At 38.6% G+C, this 19,087-nt stretch overlaps 9 protein-coding genes and 1 non-coding gene across 10 annotated transcripts; 7 read left to right on the forward strand and 3 right to left on the reverse strand. All coding sequences in view use genetic code 12, as the record gives it.

Annotated features, from left to right (window-relative positions):
* Window positions 1-105: 105 nt before the first annotated feature.
* Window positions 106-969, forward strand: CORT_0D04590 (Odc1 protein; the record flags this gene model as incomplete). Its single annotated transcript, XM_003869385.1, has 1 exon — window positions 106-969. One exon carries the CDS (start codon window positions 106-108, stop codon window positions 967-969), a length of 864 nt encoding a protein of 287 aa, XP_003869434.1.
* Window positions 970-1,452: 483 nt separating this feature from the next.
* Window positions 1,453-4,224, forward strand: CORT_0D04600 (Ste13 protein; the record flags this gene model as incomplete). The annotated part of the gene is made up of 1 exon (XM_003869386.1): window positions 1,453-4,224. One exon carries the CDS (start codon window positions 1,453-1,455, stop codon window positions 4,222-4,224), a length of 2,772 nt encoding a protein of 923 aa, XP_003869435.1.
* Window positions 4,225-4,397: 173 nt separating this feature from the next.
* CORT_0D04610 (Mei5 protein) lies at window positions 4,398-4,892 on the forward strand (the record flags this gene model as incomplete). Its single annotated transcript, XM_003869387.1, has 1 exon — window positions 4,398-4,892. The coding sequence occupies one exon, from the start codon at window positions 4,398-4,400 to the stop codon at window positions 4,890-4,892; it is 495 nt and encodes a 164-aa protein (XP_003869436.1).
* A 218-nt stretch (window positions 4,893-5,110) lies between these two features.
* Window positions 5,111-7,570, forward strand: CORT_0D04620 (Rnr3 ribonucleotide reductase large subunit; the record flags this gene model as incomplete). Its single annotated transcript, XM_003869388.1, has 1 exon — window positions 5,111-7,570. The coding sequence occupies one exon, from the start codon at window positions 5,111-5,113 to the stop codon at window positions 7,568-7,570; it is 2,460 nt and encodes an 819-aa protein (XP_003869437.1).
* Window positions 7,571-7,618: 48 nt separating this feature from the next.
* Window positions 7,619-9,121, reverse strand: CORT_0D04630 (TFIIH and nucleotide excision repair factor 3 complex subunit; the record flags this gene model as incomplete). The annotated part of the gene is made up of 1 exon (XM_003869389.1): window positions 7,619-9,121. One exon carries the CDS (start codon window positions 9,119-9,121, stop codon window positions 7,619-7,621), a length of 1,503 nt encoding a protein of 500 aa, XP_003869438.1.
* A 114-nt stretch (window positions 9,122-9,235) lies between these two features.
* CORT_0D04640 (Ret1 protein) lies at window positions 9,236-12,685 on the forward strand (the record flags this gene model as incomplete). Its single annotated transcript, XM_003869390.1, has 1 exon — window positions 9,236-12,685. The coding sequence occupies one exon, from the start codon at window positions 9,236-9,238 to the stop codon at window positions 12,683-12,685; it is 3,450 nt and encodes a 1,149-aa protein (XP_003869439.1).
* A 272-nt stretch (window positions 12,686-12,957) lies between these two features.
* Window positions 12,958-14,337, forward strand: CORT_0D04650 (late-stage biofilm-induced gene in C. albicans; the record flags this gene model as incomplete). The annotated part of the gene is made up of 1 exon (XM_003869391.1): window positions 12,958-14,337. One exon carries the CDS (start codon window positions 12,958-12,960, stop codon window positions 14,335-14,337), a length of 1,380 nt encoding a protein of 459 aa, XP_003869440.1.
* A 278-nt stretch (window positions 14,338-14,615) lies between these two features.
* Window positions 14,616-15,929, forward strand: CORT_0D04660 (Cwt1 transcription factor; the record flags this gene model as incomplete). The annotated part of the gene is made up of 1 exon (XM_003869392.1): window positions 14,616-15,929. The coding sequence occupies one exon, from the start codon at window positions 14,616-14,618 to the stop codon at window positions 15,927-15,929; it is 1,314 nt and encodes a 437-aa protein (XP_003869441.1).
* Window positions 15,930-16,046: 117 nt separating this feature from the next.
* On the reverse strand, window positions 16,047-18,134 carry CORT_0D04670 (Noc2 nucleolar complex protein; the record flags this gene model as incomplete). Its single annotated transcript, XM_003869393.1, has 1 exon — window positions 16,047-18,134. The coding sequence occupies one exon, from the start codon at window positions 18,132-18,134 to the stop codon at window positions 16,047-16,049; it is 2,088 nt and encodes a 695-aa protein (XP_003869442.1).
* Window positions 18,135-18,407: 273 nt separating this feature from the next.
* On the reverse strand, window positions 18,408-18,481 carry CORT_0_Cus(GCA)_59. The gene has a single exon. It is a non-coding gene (tRNA).
* Window positions 18,482-19,087: the final 606 nt, after the last annotated feature.

Consider the following 19,087-nt stretch of genomic DNA (forward strand, 5'->3'; position numbering starts at 1 on the left):
AACTTACTCAATAATCAACGAAATCTTATCAAATCAAGGGATTATTTTTTTTTCTTTGTACTACCGACCCATATTCATTGTTAGAACAACCAACAACATTCCATAATGGCAGAACCATCACCATTACCATTCATATACCAGTTTGCTTCTGGAGCTATTGCAGGAGTCTCTGAGATTCTTGTTATGTATCCTTTGGATGTCGTCAAAACAAGACAACAATTGGACTCTACCAATGCTACTAAAGGTACTATCAATTGTATTAGAACAATTATCAAAGAGGAAGGTGTATCACGTTTATACAAAGGTATCACGGCCCCTATCTTGATGGAGGCTCCAAAGAGAGCCACCAAATTTGCTGCTAATGACGAATGGGGAAAATTTTACAAGAACTTTTTTGGAGTTACTGCTATGACTCAACCTTTGGCTATTCTTACAGGTGCCACTGCCGGTGCCACTGAATCGTTCGTTGTTGTTCCATTTGAATTGGTCAAGATCAGATTGCAGGACAAAACCACTAAATTCAATGGTATGGGTGAAGTTATCAAGGATATTATTCAAAAGAATGGTGTTTTAGGATTATACAAGGGTCTTGAACTGACAATGTGGAGACACATTTGGTGGAATGCTGGTTACTTTGGATGTATTCATCAAGTCAAGTCATTGATGCCTAAACCAAAAGACAACAAACAAAAGATATTATTTGACTTGACATCGGGTACAATTGGAGGTACTTTTGGTACGGTTTTGAATACGCCTTTTGATGTTGTCAAATCCAGAATCCAAGCTGGTTCTTCAAGATACAGATGGACATACCCTTCATTGGCCATGGTATATAAGGAAGAGGGATTTGGTGCATTGTACAAAGGTTTCATTCCAAAAGTTTTGAGATTGGGTCCAGGTGGGGGTATTTTGCTAGTCGTTTTCACTGCATGCATGGACTTTTTCAGAAATTTCCACGACAAAAACTAGACTCCTCATCATAGCCATGTTTATATTATTTAAGAACATAGAAAATCATTTACCTTGATGAAACTGTCTGTAGGATAACCTCCTGGTCCTCTTACGCTGTAATATGAGATTTTCTGTGACTGTCGATCACTTGCCTATTTGGGACACCAAAGGAACACCTCTGAAACTTGCAAAAGCAGCCCAAAGAGATGAGGCATGGAGATGTAGAGAAACGTGTGTTTGTTTGACTAGACACATTCGCTTCATTGACAATACATTACAGAACCTTGTCGATTCTTGGCGTTCAATAGCCACTAAAACGTGAAAAACAGGAGAAATAAAAAAAAAAAGAACACGAACAATTCTACATAAGTTGACACGCCTGGATTGCAATTGTACTTTGAAAGCATCATCGCAATTCACTGGCTCCAGGGAATTAGCTTTTTTATTTCTCATTTCACCATCACGGTACCACATGCTCAATGATAGATACAAGCAGACACAATGTACTCAAAACTCAATTCAGATGAACGTATAGAACAATATGAAATGGTGGATCAAAGTCATCGACGATCCACCTCTGGCAACGAAGAAGATGCTTTAGGAGAAGAGCTCCCTTCTAAGCTGTCCACCGATTCTCGATCATCAGACTTTTTAGATGACATTGAAAACTGTGCATTAAGAACTGGTGAAACAAAGGACGATTTTAATAGTGACCCATTCTATCAATCTATTTTACGAAAGTATCGAAAACAGGGCTTTCCTTTAAAGTATTGCAGTATTGTTGGAATGGTGTGTTTGATCTTATGGATAGGTGGTATTGTGGCCTATTCTCATCAAAGTCCTTCACAACTAATATCGAACACCAAATGGCAAACAAACGTGCATTTGGGTGGCCTAAACGTTACCCTAGCAAAGTACGATCCACGCCTGAAGAATCTCACGTTTGATGGTTGGAGGAATGGTGATTATTTGACCTATGAAGAAGAAGTACATTGGTTAAATGAGAAACAATCACCGCAAGATAAAAGAGGAGGTTATTACTTGACGTCAACTCTGCATTCATTTTTGATTAGGCAGGCTAATAGTGAATATGAGGCTGTATTTCTACCGTCAAAAAAATTCGCTTATCAGAATAATTTTTTCAATATTGAAGAAGTGGCTTTGAATCCCACAAATCCTATTGATCAACTCAACAATATTCATCTTATCAAAACTGACACTTTGAAACAATGGAGACACCTGTCATTTGCCTTATATTGGCTTTACAATCCCCAACTTTCAATGTACACACCTATTCAGCCACCAGTGAAAAGCAGTGGCCAGAAGAGCACATCAAAATTGTCCGGTTCACGCTTGGAGAAGTTGCATTTTGCTGAATTCTCTCCCGATGGTAAATTTGTCTTGTTTGCCTTTGAGCATAATATATATATCCAGAACGTATCTGACAATAAAGCCCAGCAAATCACCACTGACGGGTCACGACATATCTTTAATGGGAAGCCTGATTGGGTTTATGAAGAGGAGGTAGTTGCAACTGATCGCATGGTTTGGTGGTCGCCTGACTCGAAACATTTTGTGTTCACAAAGATTAACGATACTCAAATCAAGGACGTTGATATTGATTACTATGTCAAGATAAATACTGAGGTGGGTATGCAATACGACCAATCAAGTGATAAAAGGTATCAACAGGTGGATCAATACCCAATCAAAAGCTCACTTTTATACCCCAAACCCGGGACACAGAACCCTATACCTTCATTTTATGTGTACCATATGGATGAGCGAAAACTTGAAGCTTTGCAGGACAAAGATGACAGTTTGGGAAGAGATTTTGTGGTGTATCAAGCTAGCTGGATTGATGAAAATAATTTTTTGGTAAAGGAAACCGATAGAACAAGTGAAATGCTTTCAAAGAAATTGTTTACATCAAGTGCAACCAGTTTGCGGTTACTAGGTTCAGTTAACGTGACGAAGTTATATGGCGGTTGGGTGGGGAAAATGAAGCCAATTACGGTAATAGATGGTTCATACGTGGATAACTACGTCGTGGATGGTAAAAATTATCTAGCATTATTCAACAAGCCGGATGATGTCACGCCACTGAAGATTTTAAACAAATTCCAAGCCATTAGTGAGGCATTCTATGACCGAGCTGAAAATTTTCTCTACTTTCTCACCAACGAGAAAAGTGCTATGGACTCTCACTTGGTCGGATATGATCTTTCAAGGGATAAATATGTTGAAATTACTAGCTTGGGAGAGGATGGATACTACATCGCTTCATTTTCGCGAAATGGAAGATTTTTGAACCTCCAGTATGAAGGACCAAACCAACCATGGCAAAGACTAATTGACATGGCTGAATTGCATGACTCCTTAGAGGATGCAGCCACCTTAGAGAAGGCAATCTTACAACACCCAATGGTTAATCATTTTGACGTATCAAAGAAGCATTTTCAAAACTTCAACTTTCCAACGGTGATTCATAGGCAGATTAAAATTTCAAAATATGATATAGCATTATCTGTAGAGGAAATTTTGCCTCCTAATTTCAACCCAGCACAAAAATATCCACTTTTAGTTCACGCTTATGGTGGTCCAGGTTCACAAAATGTGTTGAAAAAATTTGACATTGATTTTTTAAAAGTGGCTAGTGCAGAGTTAAATGCAGTGGTGCTTGTGATTGATCCTCGAGGAACAGGAGGAAACGACTGGAGATTTCAAGCATTTGCTAATGATAGAATTGGTTACTGGGAGCCAAGAGATATCAAGTTGATTACTTCAGAGTATATGCTGGCAAATGATTTTATCATCAAAGGTCTGGTTGCATTATGGGGATGGTCTTACGGCGGCTTCACTACATTGAAAACTTTGGAATATGATAATGGCCGAGTATTCAAGTATGGAGTTGCTATTGCCCCAGTCACTAACTGGTTGTTTTACAACTCTATATACACAGAACGGTATATGAACCAACCAAGCAAGAACCCCAACTATGAAAAGTATGCCAGAGTGCGGATTGTGGAAAATTTCAAAAACATTAACAGATTCCTCCTTATGCATGGATCAGCCGATGACAATGTACATTTACAGAATACCATGTGGTTTATTAACCAACTCAATTCTGCAAACGTTAAAAATTATGATATGCAAATATTCCCGGATAGTAATCACAATATTGATTACCATAACGCAAATACACTCGTATATGGTAAACTATTGTCATGGTTGCAAAACGCTTTTAGCGGAAGATTTGACAATATGTTATAGATACAAAAGTAATACACATTTATATCTCACGAATCTCTTTTTCATTATCACGCATTCTATTTTCTAATTCTTTTGCAACACACAATGCACACCAAACTGTTGATACGTATGTGCTGATAATTTACTTGGACCATGGGTATATACTAACGGTTTTAGAAGAGAAGAAGTCTCTCATGGGTCCAGTTCAAGCTTATGAAGCTAATTTGGACAAACAATTGCGAATGTACAAGTTGAGAAAGGATTCCTTGGTGAAGGCAGCCAAATACGTGAAAGATGAAGATAAAATTCAACACTTGATAAACTACTGGCGTACAGTAGCACAGTATGCTTCAAACTACGTATTTAATGAACGCTCTGTTGCAATTGAAAAAATGGGTGGGTTTCAGGAATGGCAAAAACGGCAATGGGAGAAGAAGAATGAAAGGAAAAGAGAAGAGAGAGATGTTTTGTGGGAAAGAATTTCAGAGGAATTGCAAGCGACTTCCGAAGAAAGCAGATCTTCAATGATTGAACAACTTGCAGAGATTGGTTTTGTTGTTTCTAGTGATGGTGAGATTTTGGAAGATCTACATATTGAGATTGAAGAAGCTCCCACATTTTCCAACGAATTTACCATGAGAGATTTGTATAAAATCTTAAGACTAGATTATGACTTAGTTTATAAATAAAAAGAGGCCATTGTACCTTTGGTTACCTAATTAGGAATTGTAATGAAGCGCAGTTGTCACAAGAGTGAGACTTCGATTGTGTTATGTAAAAATATTTCTTTTTCTTTCTCAGATTTGTAACTTATCTCTCTTGCCATTTGAGATGAAGTTTGCTTTCGTGATTGATCACCAACCTACTTTATAACGAACCATCCATTAGGACCCTATTGGTAAAGCTTATGACTGCCGATTCAGCAACCATTCTTGACGACATAGATGAGGAATACCTCAGAAAGTTATTGGTAAAGTTTTGCCACGGCCTTGATACTGTTCACGTCAAACTCGATGATATCGTTACTTCAATACTATCTGGTCTACCCGACAGCATTACTATACATGAATTGTACAACTTTGCTTCTGAAGTGATAGCAAGCAGGATCATACACCACCCGGACTATGCTATATTTGCGGGCAGAATGGTCGCACATCTTTTGCAGTTACAAATACCTTACACGTTTAGTGAAAATATAGAACGACTCAAACAAACAACAAATGCTCGTGGAAAACAATATTCACAAATTTCAGATAAATTTTATGAGATTGTGGTGAAACATAGAGAACAGTTTGATGAGATTATAGAAAAAACGGAGAAGATAGAGCTAGCTTACTTTGGAATCAAAACTTTGGAGAATTCATATCTTTGGAGGATTGATGATAAAGTGGCAGAGACACCAGAGTACATGTTTCTCAGAGTCGCCATTGAAATCCATTATGATGATATAGAAGCTGTGGAAGAAACATATGAGTTAATGTCACAAAAGCATTTCATACATGCACTGCCAACTTTATACAATGCCGGGTGTGAATACAATTACCTCTCATCTTGTTTCTTGCTAGCAATGAAGGATGATTCCATTGATGGAATCTATCAAACACTTCACGAAGCAGCCTTGATTTCCAAAGCTTCTGGTGGGATTGGGATCCATATTCACAATATCAGAGCGCAAGGATCGCACATTAGTAGTACTAATGGGAGATCTGGTGGGGTAGTTCCCATGTTGCGCGTTTTCAACAACACCGCACGATATGTTGACCAAGGCGGAGGAAAAAGACCAGGAGCATTTGCAATCTATATGGAACCTTGGCATGCTGACATCTTTGACATTTTGAATATGAGGAAAAATCACGGCAATGAAGAACTTCGAACTAGAGATTTGTTCTATGGGTTATGGATTCCAGATTTGTTCATGCAAAGAGTGAAATCAGGAGATGATTGGTCGTTATTCTCTCCCGATATCGCACCCGGGTTGAGTGATGTTTATGGCAGCGAGTTCGTTAAAATGTACGAGAAATATGAAACTCAAGGATTGGCATCTGCGACAATAAAAGCCCAAAAACTTTGGTTAGCAATTTTGGAGTCACAAACTGAGACAGGAGGTCCGTACATGTTGTATAAAGACGCCTGTAATCAAAAAACTAACCAGTCCAATCTAGGAACAATCAAGTCCTCAAACTTATGCTGTGAAATAGTGGAGTACTCTGCTCCAGATGAAACTGCAGTATGCAACCTAGCGTCGTTGGGCCTTCCTTCGTTTCTCCGATCTACTGATGATTGCATAGAGTTTGATTTTGACAAATTGCACTCAGTGACCAAAGTAGTCACAAGAAACTTAAACAAGGTGATTGATGTGACCCGATACCCTGTAGAATCAGCAGAAACATCAAACAAAAGGAACCGACCAATTGCGCTTGGTGTACAAGGGTTGGCTGACTTATTTCTCGAATTAAGGTTGCCATTCGACTCACAGGAAGCAAAGAAACTTAACTCACAAATCTTTGAGACTATTTACCATGCTGCTGTGGAAGCCTCGATTGAATTAGCAAAGCTTGACGAACCGTATTTCACTTTTGCTGGATCACCGGCCTCCAAAGGAACTTTACAGTTTGACATGTGGAATCACAAACCAGAGTTCTATGATGATTGGGACCAGTTAAAGGATGATGTAAAGAATTATGGGATGAGAAACTCACTCTTGATAGCACCCATGCCTACTGCTTCAACATCTCAGATTTTGGGATTCAATGAATGTTTTGAACCGTATACGTCCAATTTATACACACGTCGAGTAATATCTGGCGAGTTCCAAGTGGTGAACAAGTATCTCATCAAAGACCTTTCAGATTTGGGTATATGGAATTCGGCGATGAGGAATAGAATTATTCAGGACGGCGGCTCGATTCAAGACATATCGGTGATACCCAAAGATATCAAAGAATTATATAGAACGGTGTGGGAGCTTAAGCAGAAGGATATTATAGATATGGCTGCAGATAGGGGAAAGTTCATCGACCAACTGCAAAGCATGAATATTTATATGCAGAATCCAACGATAGGTAAGCTTACAAGCTGTCATTTTTATGCGTGGGAAAAGGGTTTGAAAACAGGAATGTATTACTTGCGAACACAAGCTGCTACAAGAGCAATACAGTTTACTGTTGACAAGGACAAAGTAGCACTAGCAGAAAAACAAGAGGTTCACAAGAGTCTAAAGAGAAAGAAGTATGTGGAAGTGAGTCAGAAGAGAAGGAGGGTATCTGTTTACACAACACCTGATTCTGAGGTTTACGATATTCACGATACGACCCCAGTTGCTTGTGATATAAGAGATGCTGATAATTGTGATTCTTGCTCGGGATAGAGTTTATTAAATTGTAAATAGCTGTATATATGTAAGGGTACACATATCTTACCCCCTTAATTTTCGATTGGCAAAATCAGCAACCTGTGCCATACCATCCTTTGTAACGAAAAACTTGCGCTTCACCTTATCTCCCCATACCAATACACCCAACTCTGTAGCATAATTGGACAACGTGTCATATTCTTGTTGATTGGCAAAATCTTTAAACAAGTATCCCTCAACCGTTTGTATTCTGTCAAGTTCCAATTGCCAAAGTTTAATTTGATCAACAACATTAGGTGGTATCACTTCCAATTTGTGTTGGGATATTGCCCCATCAGTTTTACTTTGAGGTGCACCACCAGCTGTATTGATATTATGGCTGGCATCAAATTCCACTTTTTTATCCAATTTCTCCTTGGCCAACGCTCGCATTTGAGGATGAGCATGTGTTTCCAAAAATTTAATAATTTGATCCGATGTAATTCCATTGTAAAGTGCATTTCTGATCGATTCTCTGGTAATTTGGCCACAAACCATATTTGAAAATCGCGTCTTCATTTGAACAAATAGATTAAGAATTGCGATCTCTAATGGCGAGTTGGTATATGCGTATATCTTGAAGTTAGTTTCAATAATGATTGATTCTCGGCTATTAGATGCCATCATTTGCTCCTCGTTTTCCTCCAAAGCTTGCTGAACGGCCATAGAAGGTGTCTTCAAAGCCGATGAATCAGACGTAAGCGTTGTCGCTAATCTAGTTGGATAGAACTTGTTTGAAGTATCTGACTTTTGATATACTAGTCCGAGGTCCTTCAAATCTGCAAGCATACTCACTTGAGTCTCACTCAAATTCGACACCGAATATCCTTTGCCCAATTCCAAACAGCCAAGGATGAAAATAAAGTTTAAAACGTCAACAGGGTTCATATTCAACTCTGAAGTTAGGTTTAAGTATTGTAGAAGTAAAGTCCATATTTGAGCATTCGCATCTTGTAAAAGAAATTGGAATCCCGTATTTGTGATATTCAAAGTGGACTCTCCTTCCATAAGACCACCTAATTTTAACAAACTCAAGACAGAGCTCGATGGAGTTGGTGTACCTTCTGTACCAACCATAAAATGCAAAATAGTCTCCCACTCGTGTGACGCAAACTTATCTAAAAATGAAATTTCGACTTTATCTACATCATCACCGGTACTTATACTCCCAAAAGCGTTTGGATCTTGGGAACCAGTAAGGCAGTCTCGAAAATTTGATCTGAAGATGGAATTCAACCGAACATGAGTTCCCTTGCCATCATAATCAATCAAATGTAACAGTTCCAATCGTTTCAACGCCTCAAATTCCATTTTCTTTGCCAGTGGCTTACACCATTTAGTTAAATCTCTCATAGCAATAGGTTTTTCGTTGAAAATCATGGACATTATATAAAACTTAGCCATGGGTGATAAAAGTCGATAGATGGATAGACATGTTGCTGATGCCTCGTATAGCTTGGACTGAACAGGCTTCGGAAGGTCTTCTAGATACTCATTGACCGTGCTTTTGAATAAGTTGGACGACATTTGATGGTTATGGATTAAATAAGATCAGTTTTCTAAGATGTATGGTAGCGTGTACATTTTATAAATTTTAGGATGAGATCAAAAATTATTCCATCTCTTAACCACTAATCAAAGATGGCGAGAAAGGCAAAGAGTATCGCGGACGATGCTTTTAACGAGCTTTTTCAACCTGAATACAAGGGAAAACGTTTAACCGACGAAATCAACACTGCAGAAGATAAGTGGAATTTGTTGCCAGCATTTTTGAAAATCAAGGGTTTAGTCAAACAACATTTAGACTCTTTTAATTACTTTGTTGATGTGGATTTGAAAAAGATTTTGAATGCAAACTCGCTCGTCTTGTCAGATGTTGATCCTGACTTTTACGTCAAGTATATAGACATAAGAGTTGGTCATAAATCTACGTCGCCACCAGGAACAAAGGAAGTGATACTACCACCTCACGAATGTAGGTTAAGAGATTTGACCTATAGTGCTCCAATATATGTTGATGTTGAATACACAAGAGGTCGAAAAATTATAAGACACTATGACTTGGAAATCGGAAGAATGCCGATCATGCTAAGATCCAATAAATGTATGTTGGACGGAATGGATGATAAAATGATGGCCCAGGTTGATGAGTGTCCTTTAGATCCAGGGGGGTATTTCATAGTGAATGGTACGGAAAAAGTCATCTTGGTGCAGGAACAATTATCAAAGAATAGAATCATTGTTGAAGCAGATGAGAAAAAGGGGATAGTTCAAGCTTCTGTCACATCCTCTACACATGAACGTAAATCGAAAACCTATGTGATCACCAAAAACGACAAAATTTATCTCAAACACAACTCCATTAGCGAGGATATTCCTATTGTGATAGTATTAAAAGCAGCAGGTGTTACGTCGGATTTGGAAATTCTACAACTTGTTTGTGGTTCTGATCCTAATTATCAGGACCTTTTCGTGGTAAACTTTGAAGAGGCTGCAAAATTAGAAGTGTTTACTCAACAGCAAGCTTTACTTTATTTGGGAAAAAGGGTAAAGACAATCAGGAGAGCCGGCGCTCCTAAATTATCCCAATTGCAAGAAGGTATAGAGGCCATCGCAACCACTATAATTGCCCACTTGACAGTTGTTGATTTGCAATTCAGGGAAAAAGCATTATACATGGCAATGATGGCAAGGCGTGTAGTTATGGCCATGCATAATCCAAAAATGGTGGATGATCGTGATTACGTTGGTAACAAAAGATTGGAACTCGCAGGTCAACTAATGTCCTTGCTTTTTGAAGATTTATTCAAAAAGTTCAACTCCGACTTCAAAGCTAATATCGACAAAATTTTAAAGAAACCTAGCCGTACGTCTGAATTTGATGCATTATTGTCAATCAACATTCACTCCAACAACATTACTATGGGACTAAACAGAGCAATATCGACAGGTAACTGGTCTTTGAAACGTTTCAAGATGGAAAGGGCTGGTGTTACTCATGTTCTTTCGAGATTGTCGTATATTTCCGCTTTGGGAATGATGACGCGTATCTCATCACAATTCGAAAAGTCAAGAAAAGTGTCAGGCCCTCGTGCTTTACAACCTTCTCAGTTTGGAATGCTTTGTACAGCTGATACACCAGAAGGTGAGGCTTGTGGTTTGGTCAAGAATCTAGCGTTGATGACCCATATTACGACAGACGATGAAGAGGGCCCTATCAAAAAGTTGTGTACTGCACTCGGTTGTGAATCTATTTTAGGTTTGGACTCGGCGACTTTGCACGTAGAAGGAAACTTTGGAGTCTACCTCAATGGTACTTTGCTAGGTGCTACTAGATTTCCAGTGAAATTTGTCACTGACTTCCGTCGATTGAGAAGGGCAGGTAAAGTCTCTGCATTTGTAAGCATTTACACTAATACACATCAACAAGCTGTGCATATTGCAACTGATGGTGGAAGAATTTGTCGTCCGTTGATCATCGTGGAGAATAATAAATCCAAGGTTGAAGCAAACCATTTGGCCAAATTGTTGAATGGTGAGTGGGAGTTTGACGACTTTTTGAAAGAGGGATTAGTCGAGTACCTCGATGTGAATGAGGAAAACGATTCATTGATTGCATTATACGAAAAGGACATTGGCGAAAACCCCAATGCTACAGTTACTCATTTGGAAATTGAACCCTTTACCGTACTAGGGGCCGTTGCTGGTTTAATTCCTTACCCACACCACAATCAATCTCCTAGAAATACATATCAATGTGCGATGGGTAAACAAGCTATAGGTGCCATTGCTTATAACCAATTCAGGAGGATTGATACTTTACTTTACTTTATGGTTTACCCACAACAACCTATGGTGAAGACAAAGACAATTGAACTCATCAATTATGATAAATTACCAGCTGGTCAGAATGCTACTGTGGCGGTTATGTCCTATTCAGGTTACGATATTGAAGATGCTTTGGTGCTCAACAAATCATCTTTAGATAGAGGGTTTGGAAGATGTCAAGTTGTTCGAAAAAATACTGTTCAATTGAAAAAGTATCCAAATCACAGTAAAGATATATTGTCGGGGATGAGAGTGGATGAAAATGATGAACCTATTTTTCCACACCAAGCTTTGGGTCCAGATGGTTTGGGTGAAGTTGGAAGTAAAATTGAAAATGGGCAAGTTTTTGCCAACAAATGTGTTCCAACCAACTCTGGTGATTCGAGTTTGGGACAGCCTCAACAAGTGGAAAGCCATCGAGAAGCACCATTGTTTTACAAAGGACCCGAGCCATCTTATGTTGATCAAGTTATGATGTCTGTCAGTGACAACGATCAGGCGTTGATCAAAGTGTTGCTCCGACAGACCAGAAGACCAGAATTGGGAGATAAGTTTTCTTCAAGACATGGGCAGAAGGGTGTCTGTGGAATCATTGTCCAGCAAGAGGACTTGCCATTCAATGACGACGGTATATCTCCTGATATTATTATGAATCCACATGGTTTCCCATCTCGTATGACGGTTGGTAAAATGATTGAATTGATATCAGGAAAAGCAGGTGTTTTGAATGGGTCTTTGGAATATGGTACTTGTTTTGGTGGGTCAAAATTGGAAGAGATGTCAAAGATTCTTGTTGAAAAGGGATTCTCATATTCCGGTAAAGACATGTTGTATTCAGGAATCACAGGAGAGTGTTTGCAAGCATACATTTTCTTTGGTCCAATCTATTATCAAAAGTTGAAGCATATGGTGTTGGACAAGATGCATGCGAGAGCAAGAGGTCCAAGGGCAGTATTGACTAGACAGCCAACAGAAGGTAGATCTAGAGACGGTGGTTTGAGATTGGGAGAAATGGAAAGAGATTGTGTTATTGCGTATGGTGCTTCTCAATTACTTTTGGAAAGATTAATGATATCTTCAGATGCCTTTGAAGTGGATGTCTGTAACAAGTGTGGATTGATGGGATACAATTCATGGTGTACCACATGCAAAAGTTCTGAAAATATCATAAAGATGACAATTCCGTACGCGGCAAAATTACTATTCCAAGAATTGCTTTCCATGAATATAGCTCCAAGATTGAGGTTGGGTGATGTTTTTTAAACCTGTATACAATTTTAGCATTGACAATTGAACTGCATATGGAAAACACGTGTGGTGGAGATGATGTAGAGTAAATAACTATAAACGCTCGAGTACACCGAAACCGTTCTGTCAGCTTCCGTAACATAAACTCTGCTTATTGATAACAACGTCGATCACAAAATCAATGTAAAAAAAATAAACATAAAAACAGAAAATAAAATTGTGTAACCTACAATTCCTTCCCCAACTTACCAATCCCTCACGCTAACAACCCATTGCGGTCTACACACATGGTACTGGTCTGTTTCAAGCTACGCACCGTGGCTATTTTATTGGTTTTGATCCTATATGTGCTCTTTATATACTTTGGAAATGGGAGTCAGCTTGATTTTAACGCAGCTATGTTCCTTACAAAAAACTCCCTACGAGAGTTTAAACAAAGACTAAGCTCAAAAAAAATTATCACGCCAATTACCGGTCCTTTGCAATATGAAGGTGATTCGGAATACCCTTTCAATAATGTTTTTAATTCTTTATTCCCAATTGATGCGACGTTTGAATTCAACACAACACACACGGGCAACATCACGACCCACAAATTCACTGGAAGGTATGCATCCTTCAGTGCAATTTTAAGTTCCGAACTTACCAGTCAATACAGATTCTTATCCGAGAATGCATGCACCAGTGTGTCAGTAAATGATGGCGATCAAAACAAGATCATAATTGTTTCCAGGGGTGATTGCAACTTTGTTAGTAAAGTCTTAAATATTATTGACTCGAATGCAAAGCCGAAAGCTATAATTATTGCAAACAACGAACCTTACCGAGGCTTGGTGACGATGTTTTCAAATGCGTTTAACCAAGACGGTGCGTTGACTATCCCAATAGTCTTTATCACGTTCGAGGATGGCCAATTACTCAAGTCCATGCAAAATGAGGTTATCATTTTGCAAATGAAGACTGCTGCTATTGGAGACTGGTTGAGTATCCTCTTATCCATTGTTTTGTCGCCTCCGCTATTGATTATTCTCATTTATGTTATAATATTGTGTGGGCAAAGAGTAAGGGAACGGCAAATTAACAAGCGCAACACAGAATTAGTGAAGAACTTGCCAGTATACGTTTACAACGATGATCAATTGATATTAGAGTCAGATTTTGAAAAGTATCGCGGGATGGCAGACCAAGGAACGTTTACAGATTCTACTTCGTATTCCAAGAGTGCTTCGCGTAAAAAATTACGAATCTTGAGCTCTCCCAATGATTACTTTAGAGCCTTCAAATGCTCGATATGTTTGGAAAGGTATGAGCCGTTAAAGTCTAGGGTTTTGGTATTGGAATGTAAGCATATGCATCATCAAAAGTGTCTTTCAAGATGGTTGATCAATTTCAGAAGAAGTTGTCCTTTGTGCAACAACACAATTCTAAAGGACAATCTTCTCAGTGGTCATGAGGTCACTTATGGTAGTTTTGACATGGAAAATGGGGTTACCGAGGGTAGTAGCAGAGAAATTGAAGTTCAACGTCCGTTCGACTATAGGAGTATGAGTAGTCAAAGACTGTTTCAAAGACCACTTTTGATATCAAGACCGCTGGCGATCTTGAACTGCTACAACTCTGACTGCAATGGAGGTGCACAACTAAGTACCAGCATTGATTCAGTTTAAATCCTATGATGTAAATGTATAAATGGATATGGTATTATGGAACACAAAAGACGACGTAGATGGAGTGATAGGTTGAAGTATTGGTGTCTTCTGTTTCGCTTCTCGTATCCACCTTTATCAATCCTGTATCATTCAAGTCTATATGGATGAATTATCATCATTAAATATACTCACATTACATTAAAACTAAATCTTGCACAATAAATGACTCCATTTTGATTGTGCGTTTTTTTTCTTAAAACTTAAGTTCATTTTCTTTACTAACAACAAAGAAAGGCATGGAGATTAAGAACGACAACATAGACGTAAAGACGGATCCAGAGAAGCAAGAGCGAAGAAAGAGGAAGAAGAAGTTGGAGATAGCGTGCGTCTATTGTCGGCGTTCACACATGATTTGTGATGAATCAAGGCCTTGCCAACGATGTATAAAGAGAGGAATTGGACATTTGTGCTATGACGAGCCTTCTAACTCTAGACAGCGAAAGAAAGCAGCTGCATTGAGAAAGACAGAAACACCAACAGAGCAGTCACCAGCTCCCACAACTCAAGAGCCAACCCCATTACCCCCACCAATACAGGTAAACCCTGGTCAACAGAAAATATTAAAAAATTCGGTTTTGTCACAAACCTTGGCATACAATCAAGAACCACTTTTCTACTCGGAACACGCAGGTAGTGAATTTAGTTCATTGAATGATTTCCTTTCCATCATTGATGACCCGGAATTGGTCAATGGTGCACTAAATGATGACCCTAATCATGCGTTTTGGGGTAACACCATGGCATTTTCCCCAAATAATTTATTCACCCAAACTTTCCCTGAAGAAATCGTTCAACAACCAGCCCCAGAAATAAGTGCTCCAAAATCTCCTCGTGAAAGTCTGCAGCTACTGCAGCTGGATGTCCAACCACGAGAAGCTCAACCAGTTATTTCAGATTCTGCTAGAGACAAATTCTTCCTTACTGCAGCGGATCCTACTACAGAGATATCTCCAGAGGAAAGGTTGAAACAAGTTATCAAAGCAAAATTAGAGGCAGGCTTATTACAACCCTATAATTATGCTAAAGGATATGCTCGATTGCAGAGGTATATGGATAATTACATGAATATCTCAAGTCGTCAAAGAATATTGAAACCATTATCAATTTTCCGACCGGCATTTCGTGCTATTGCAAGAACATTGAAAGACGTTGACTTGGTTTTGGTTGAGGAAAGTTTTGAAAGGATGTTGTTAGATTATGATCGTGTGTTTACGTCCATGGCAATACCTGCTTGTTTGTGGAGGAGGACAGGTGAGATTTATCGTGGTAATAAAGAATTTGCTTCCTTGGTGGGCGTCACCACAGATGATTTGAAAGACGGAAAGTTGGCAATATACGAATTGATGAGTGAAGAAAGTGCAGTCAATTTTTGGGAAAAGTATGGTGCTATAGCTTTTGATAAAGGACAAAAGGCAGTTTTGACCAGTTGTAACTTGAGAACAAAAGATGGTATAAAGAGAAAAAGTTGTTGTTTCAGTTTTACTATAAGGAGAGATAGGTATAATATTCCAAGTTGTATTGTGGGAAATTTCATACCAATAGATCCCTAGTTGGTAGATAGCAGTGTTTTATTATGTAACTATATTTCGATATATTTGATGCAGAGCGTAATCTCGTCACTTGAGCTGGGTTTATTCAGTAAAATCAATCTATATCATTCGATATATCTAATCCAGCATATCCTCATCTTCTACCTCCCCCTCTTCATCGTCAATACACTCTTCTTCCTCTTCCTCTTCTTCCTCTTCCTCTTCTTCCTCTTCCTCTTCTTCCCTCTTCTTCTGTTCCTTAGCCCTTTCTTCTTCCTCTTGCGCTTCCTTGAACAACCTAAGTCTTTCTTCCTTTTGCTGTCTCTGGACGACAATATACTGTCCAAGGGGAGTCTTGTCCCAATTTAAGTCACTAAGAAACTCTTTGACTTCACGCTTGTCACTTGGACCAAACTCAACATTGGACCTCTTGCGTGAAATTAATTGAGCATTTGCATTGAGCTTCTCAATTAATTGATTCAATTGTTTATTGAATTTGATGTTTTTCGACTTTTTTGTAAATCTCTTCAATCCAAGAACTGCTGGTGTTGTCAATTCAGGGAATGCAATACTTTTAGCATACAAGCCAAAAAATTCTGAGGCCAACTCAATGAATTGCTCACACAATCCATCTTGGTAGATTTTAGTTCCCAAATAGGCCTGGTTCACCTTGATATTGTGTTCGAAATCGACAATTTGCAAAGTGGAAGACTTTGGTGATTTTGTAATAGCAGTTGATGACAAAATTTCATACAATAATGGAAACAACGGTATGTACACCCCAGTTTTAGATAATCTCAAAAGCGATCTCATCAAGTAAAATCTTAATGGGAAAAACTGGGCAGTTGGGTTTAATCTAATTGCTCCCAAGGAAACTTGCACCAATGGGTAAATCAATTGCCTTAAGGACGAAGTTTCTTTGCATAATGTCAATACCCTTGACCAGAAATCAAGAGAGTGACAGTATTGCCAGTTATATATTGTCACAAACCCTCCTTTTCCGTTTACGCTATTTCTCAAGTGAATTGCGAGTTGTCTAACATACTCGAATCCGACTTGATAACCAATGGTCTCATCAACACTGAACAATTCAGCCAACGAGTTTTTGCAAAAGTTAATTCTTGAAATCGTATGTGGGTTGGTTTTTCTACAATGTTGTAAAAAGGATGAGTATGAGACCTTAAGAACCGTTTCCAAGATTGATTTTGGATACTCTCTCACCACGTTGTTAATGAAAGCAAACAAAGCAATTTGGGTATCAGTTTCATTGGAGCTAGCCCAAACGTTTGCCACAGCGGTGATGATTTGCTTCAACAAACGACGATGTGACAAGTAGTATGGAAACACCTCATAAAGGGAAGCTAAAATTATAGCTGCTGTTTCTGTATTGGTGATATCCTTGAGTAAAGTGATGTATGAGCTTGCATGTGTTTTCAAAATAGAGCCAATTTGACTAGCCTGAGCGTTCTGCGGAATAGTCCTAACTCCTTGTTTGGTCTTGTACTTTACAATATCCTGTACAGCCATTGGCACTTTCTTCAAAACCATTAACATTAATTCAGTAAAAGCTTTAGGATCGACTACGGAGTACTTGTAATCTTCTCCACTATTGATATTCACGGCGGCTTTGAACGCAATGATGATGTTTCTGATAACTTTTGGAGTAGGCTTTTCCAATTGCTTACTCCATTTGTCGACAAGCTGAGTGGTAATTTCCACCTTATTCGGCGCTTTGCTTGTTGAAGGTGCTGCATCTCCTATGTCTTCAATTTCCGCCTCCTCCTCTTCGTCTTGCCCTTCATCGTCATCATCGCTCATTGCTTCCAATGGGTTGACTCCTTCAAAATCCAACAATTGATTATCATTTTCTTTCAAATATTTGTAAAATTCGGGATCCTGTTTCTCCAAGTTTTCGAGATTCTTTTTCATATCCTCCTCATCCTCTGAAGACTCGTCTGACAGGGATGCATCATCTGATTCCTCCATTTTCTTTTTACTCTTTTCCATTCCTTTTGGCAATTCGAAGCCACCGGCGAAAAAGTCATCAACCGACATATCCTCGAAAGTTGAACCATCTTTAGGCTGTTCGACTTGTGGTTTATCTCCTCCCCCCTTCTTTCTCATAGCCGCCTTTTTCTTGAAGTCTTGAGCCTTCTTACGATGCTCTATCGTATGTTTCAAGTGTTTGTTCTGAAACTTTTTAGTTTGTTTGGATGTCTTCCCCATGTTGACTGGATGTGAATTCCTTCAATATGATGATGGGAGTTTTTCATTTTTTGAAAATTATCAAGAGATGAGATGATGGTCTGCGCTACCTGATATTTTTCACTCTTTTATCTCCCATAAAAGATGCAAGATTACTCTATAAGATGTAGTAACAGTATATTGAAGTTGCTGAATCTATTGTTACGCTGCTCGTATTTATTGTGCAAAAAGATAAAGGATATCCTAGGGCAAACCTTCATTAGATTTGGTTCTCAAGAAAAGAAAAAAAAATAAAGTTCCTACCCGGATTCGAACCAGGGACAAACAGATTTGCAATCTGGCATTCTAAACCACTGAATTATAGGAACTCAACTGAGCTAATGGCTCAACTTGTTGAAAATCCTAACTCAAGTAAATTTGACTTGCTTTATTTCCACGTGGTATACCACGTGGATTAGGCATGACTCAATACGTTGGTTGCTTTAGGATATGATACATTTGATATGCCAGAAGTCCCATTTTTTTATACAATTTAGTGATGGGCTACAGGTGACATATAAAAATGATTTTCCTGAAAACAATGGTACCATTTACAAATCAGAGGCATTCTTTTGGATTTGAATTTTTATGCACCAACTTCCTGCAAATATTTAACAAGAAGTAAATGTAAATATATGTCAAGCTCTAAAGGAAGGGTGAAGAAAAGGAAACAACTATCACTAATTGAAAATCAGACAAATCTTTATAATGAATTTTTGCTCATTCTTTTCTAAGGCACTCGAGTCTACTTCTTCTCCTATATGCACAAATTAAGGGTGGCTGCGAAAAGTTGCAAAATTTATGAACACGCAATTATTTCCTTTAACCAAAGCAAACGAATGGTAACAACAAAGAAACAATGTTTTTCGACGCTAGCTCAAATGACCCAGAGAGTTGTCGCGGTGTCGTATCACAGACATATTACGCTTGAATGG

This window comes from Candida orthopsilosis (genome assembly GCF_000315875.1).
Source record: "Candida orthopsilosis Co 90-125, chromosome 4 draft sequence".
NCBI classification, from domain to species: domain Eukaryota; kingdom Fungi; phylum Ascomycota; class Pichiomycetes; order Serinales; family Debaryomycetaceae; genus Lodderomyces; species Lodderomyces orthopsilosis.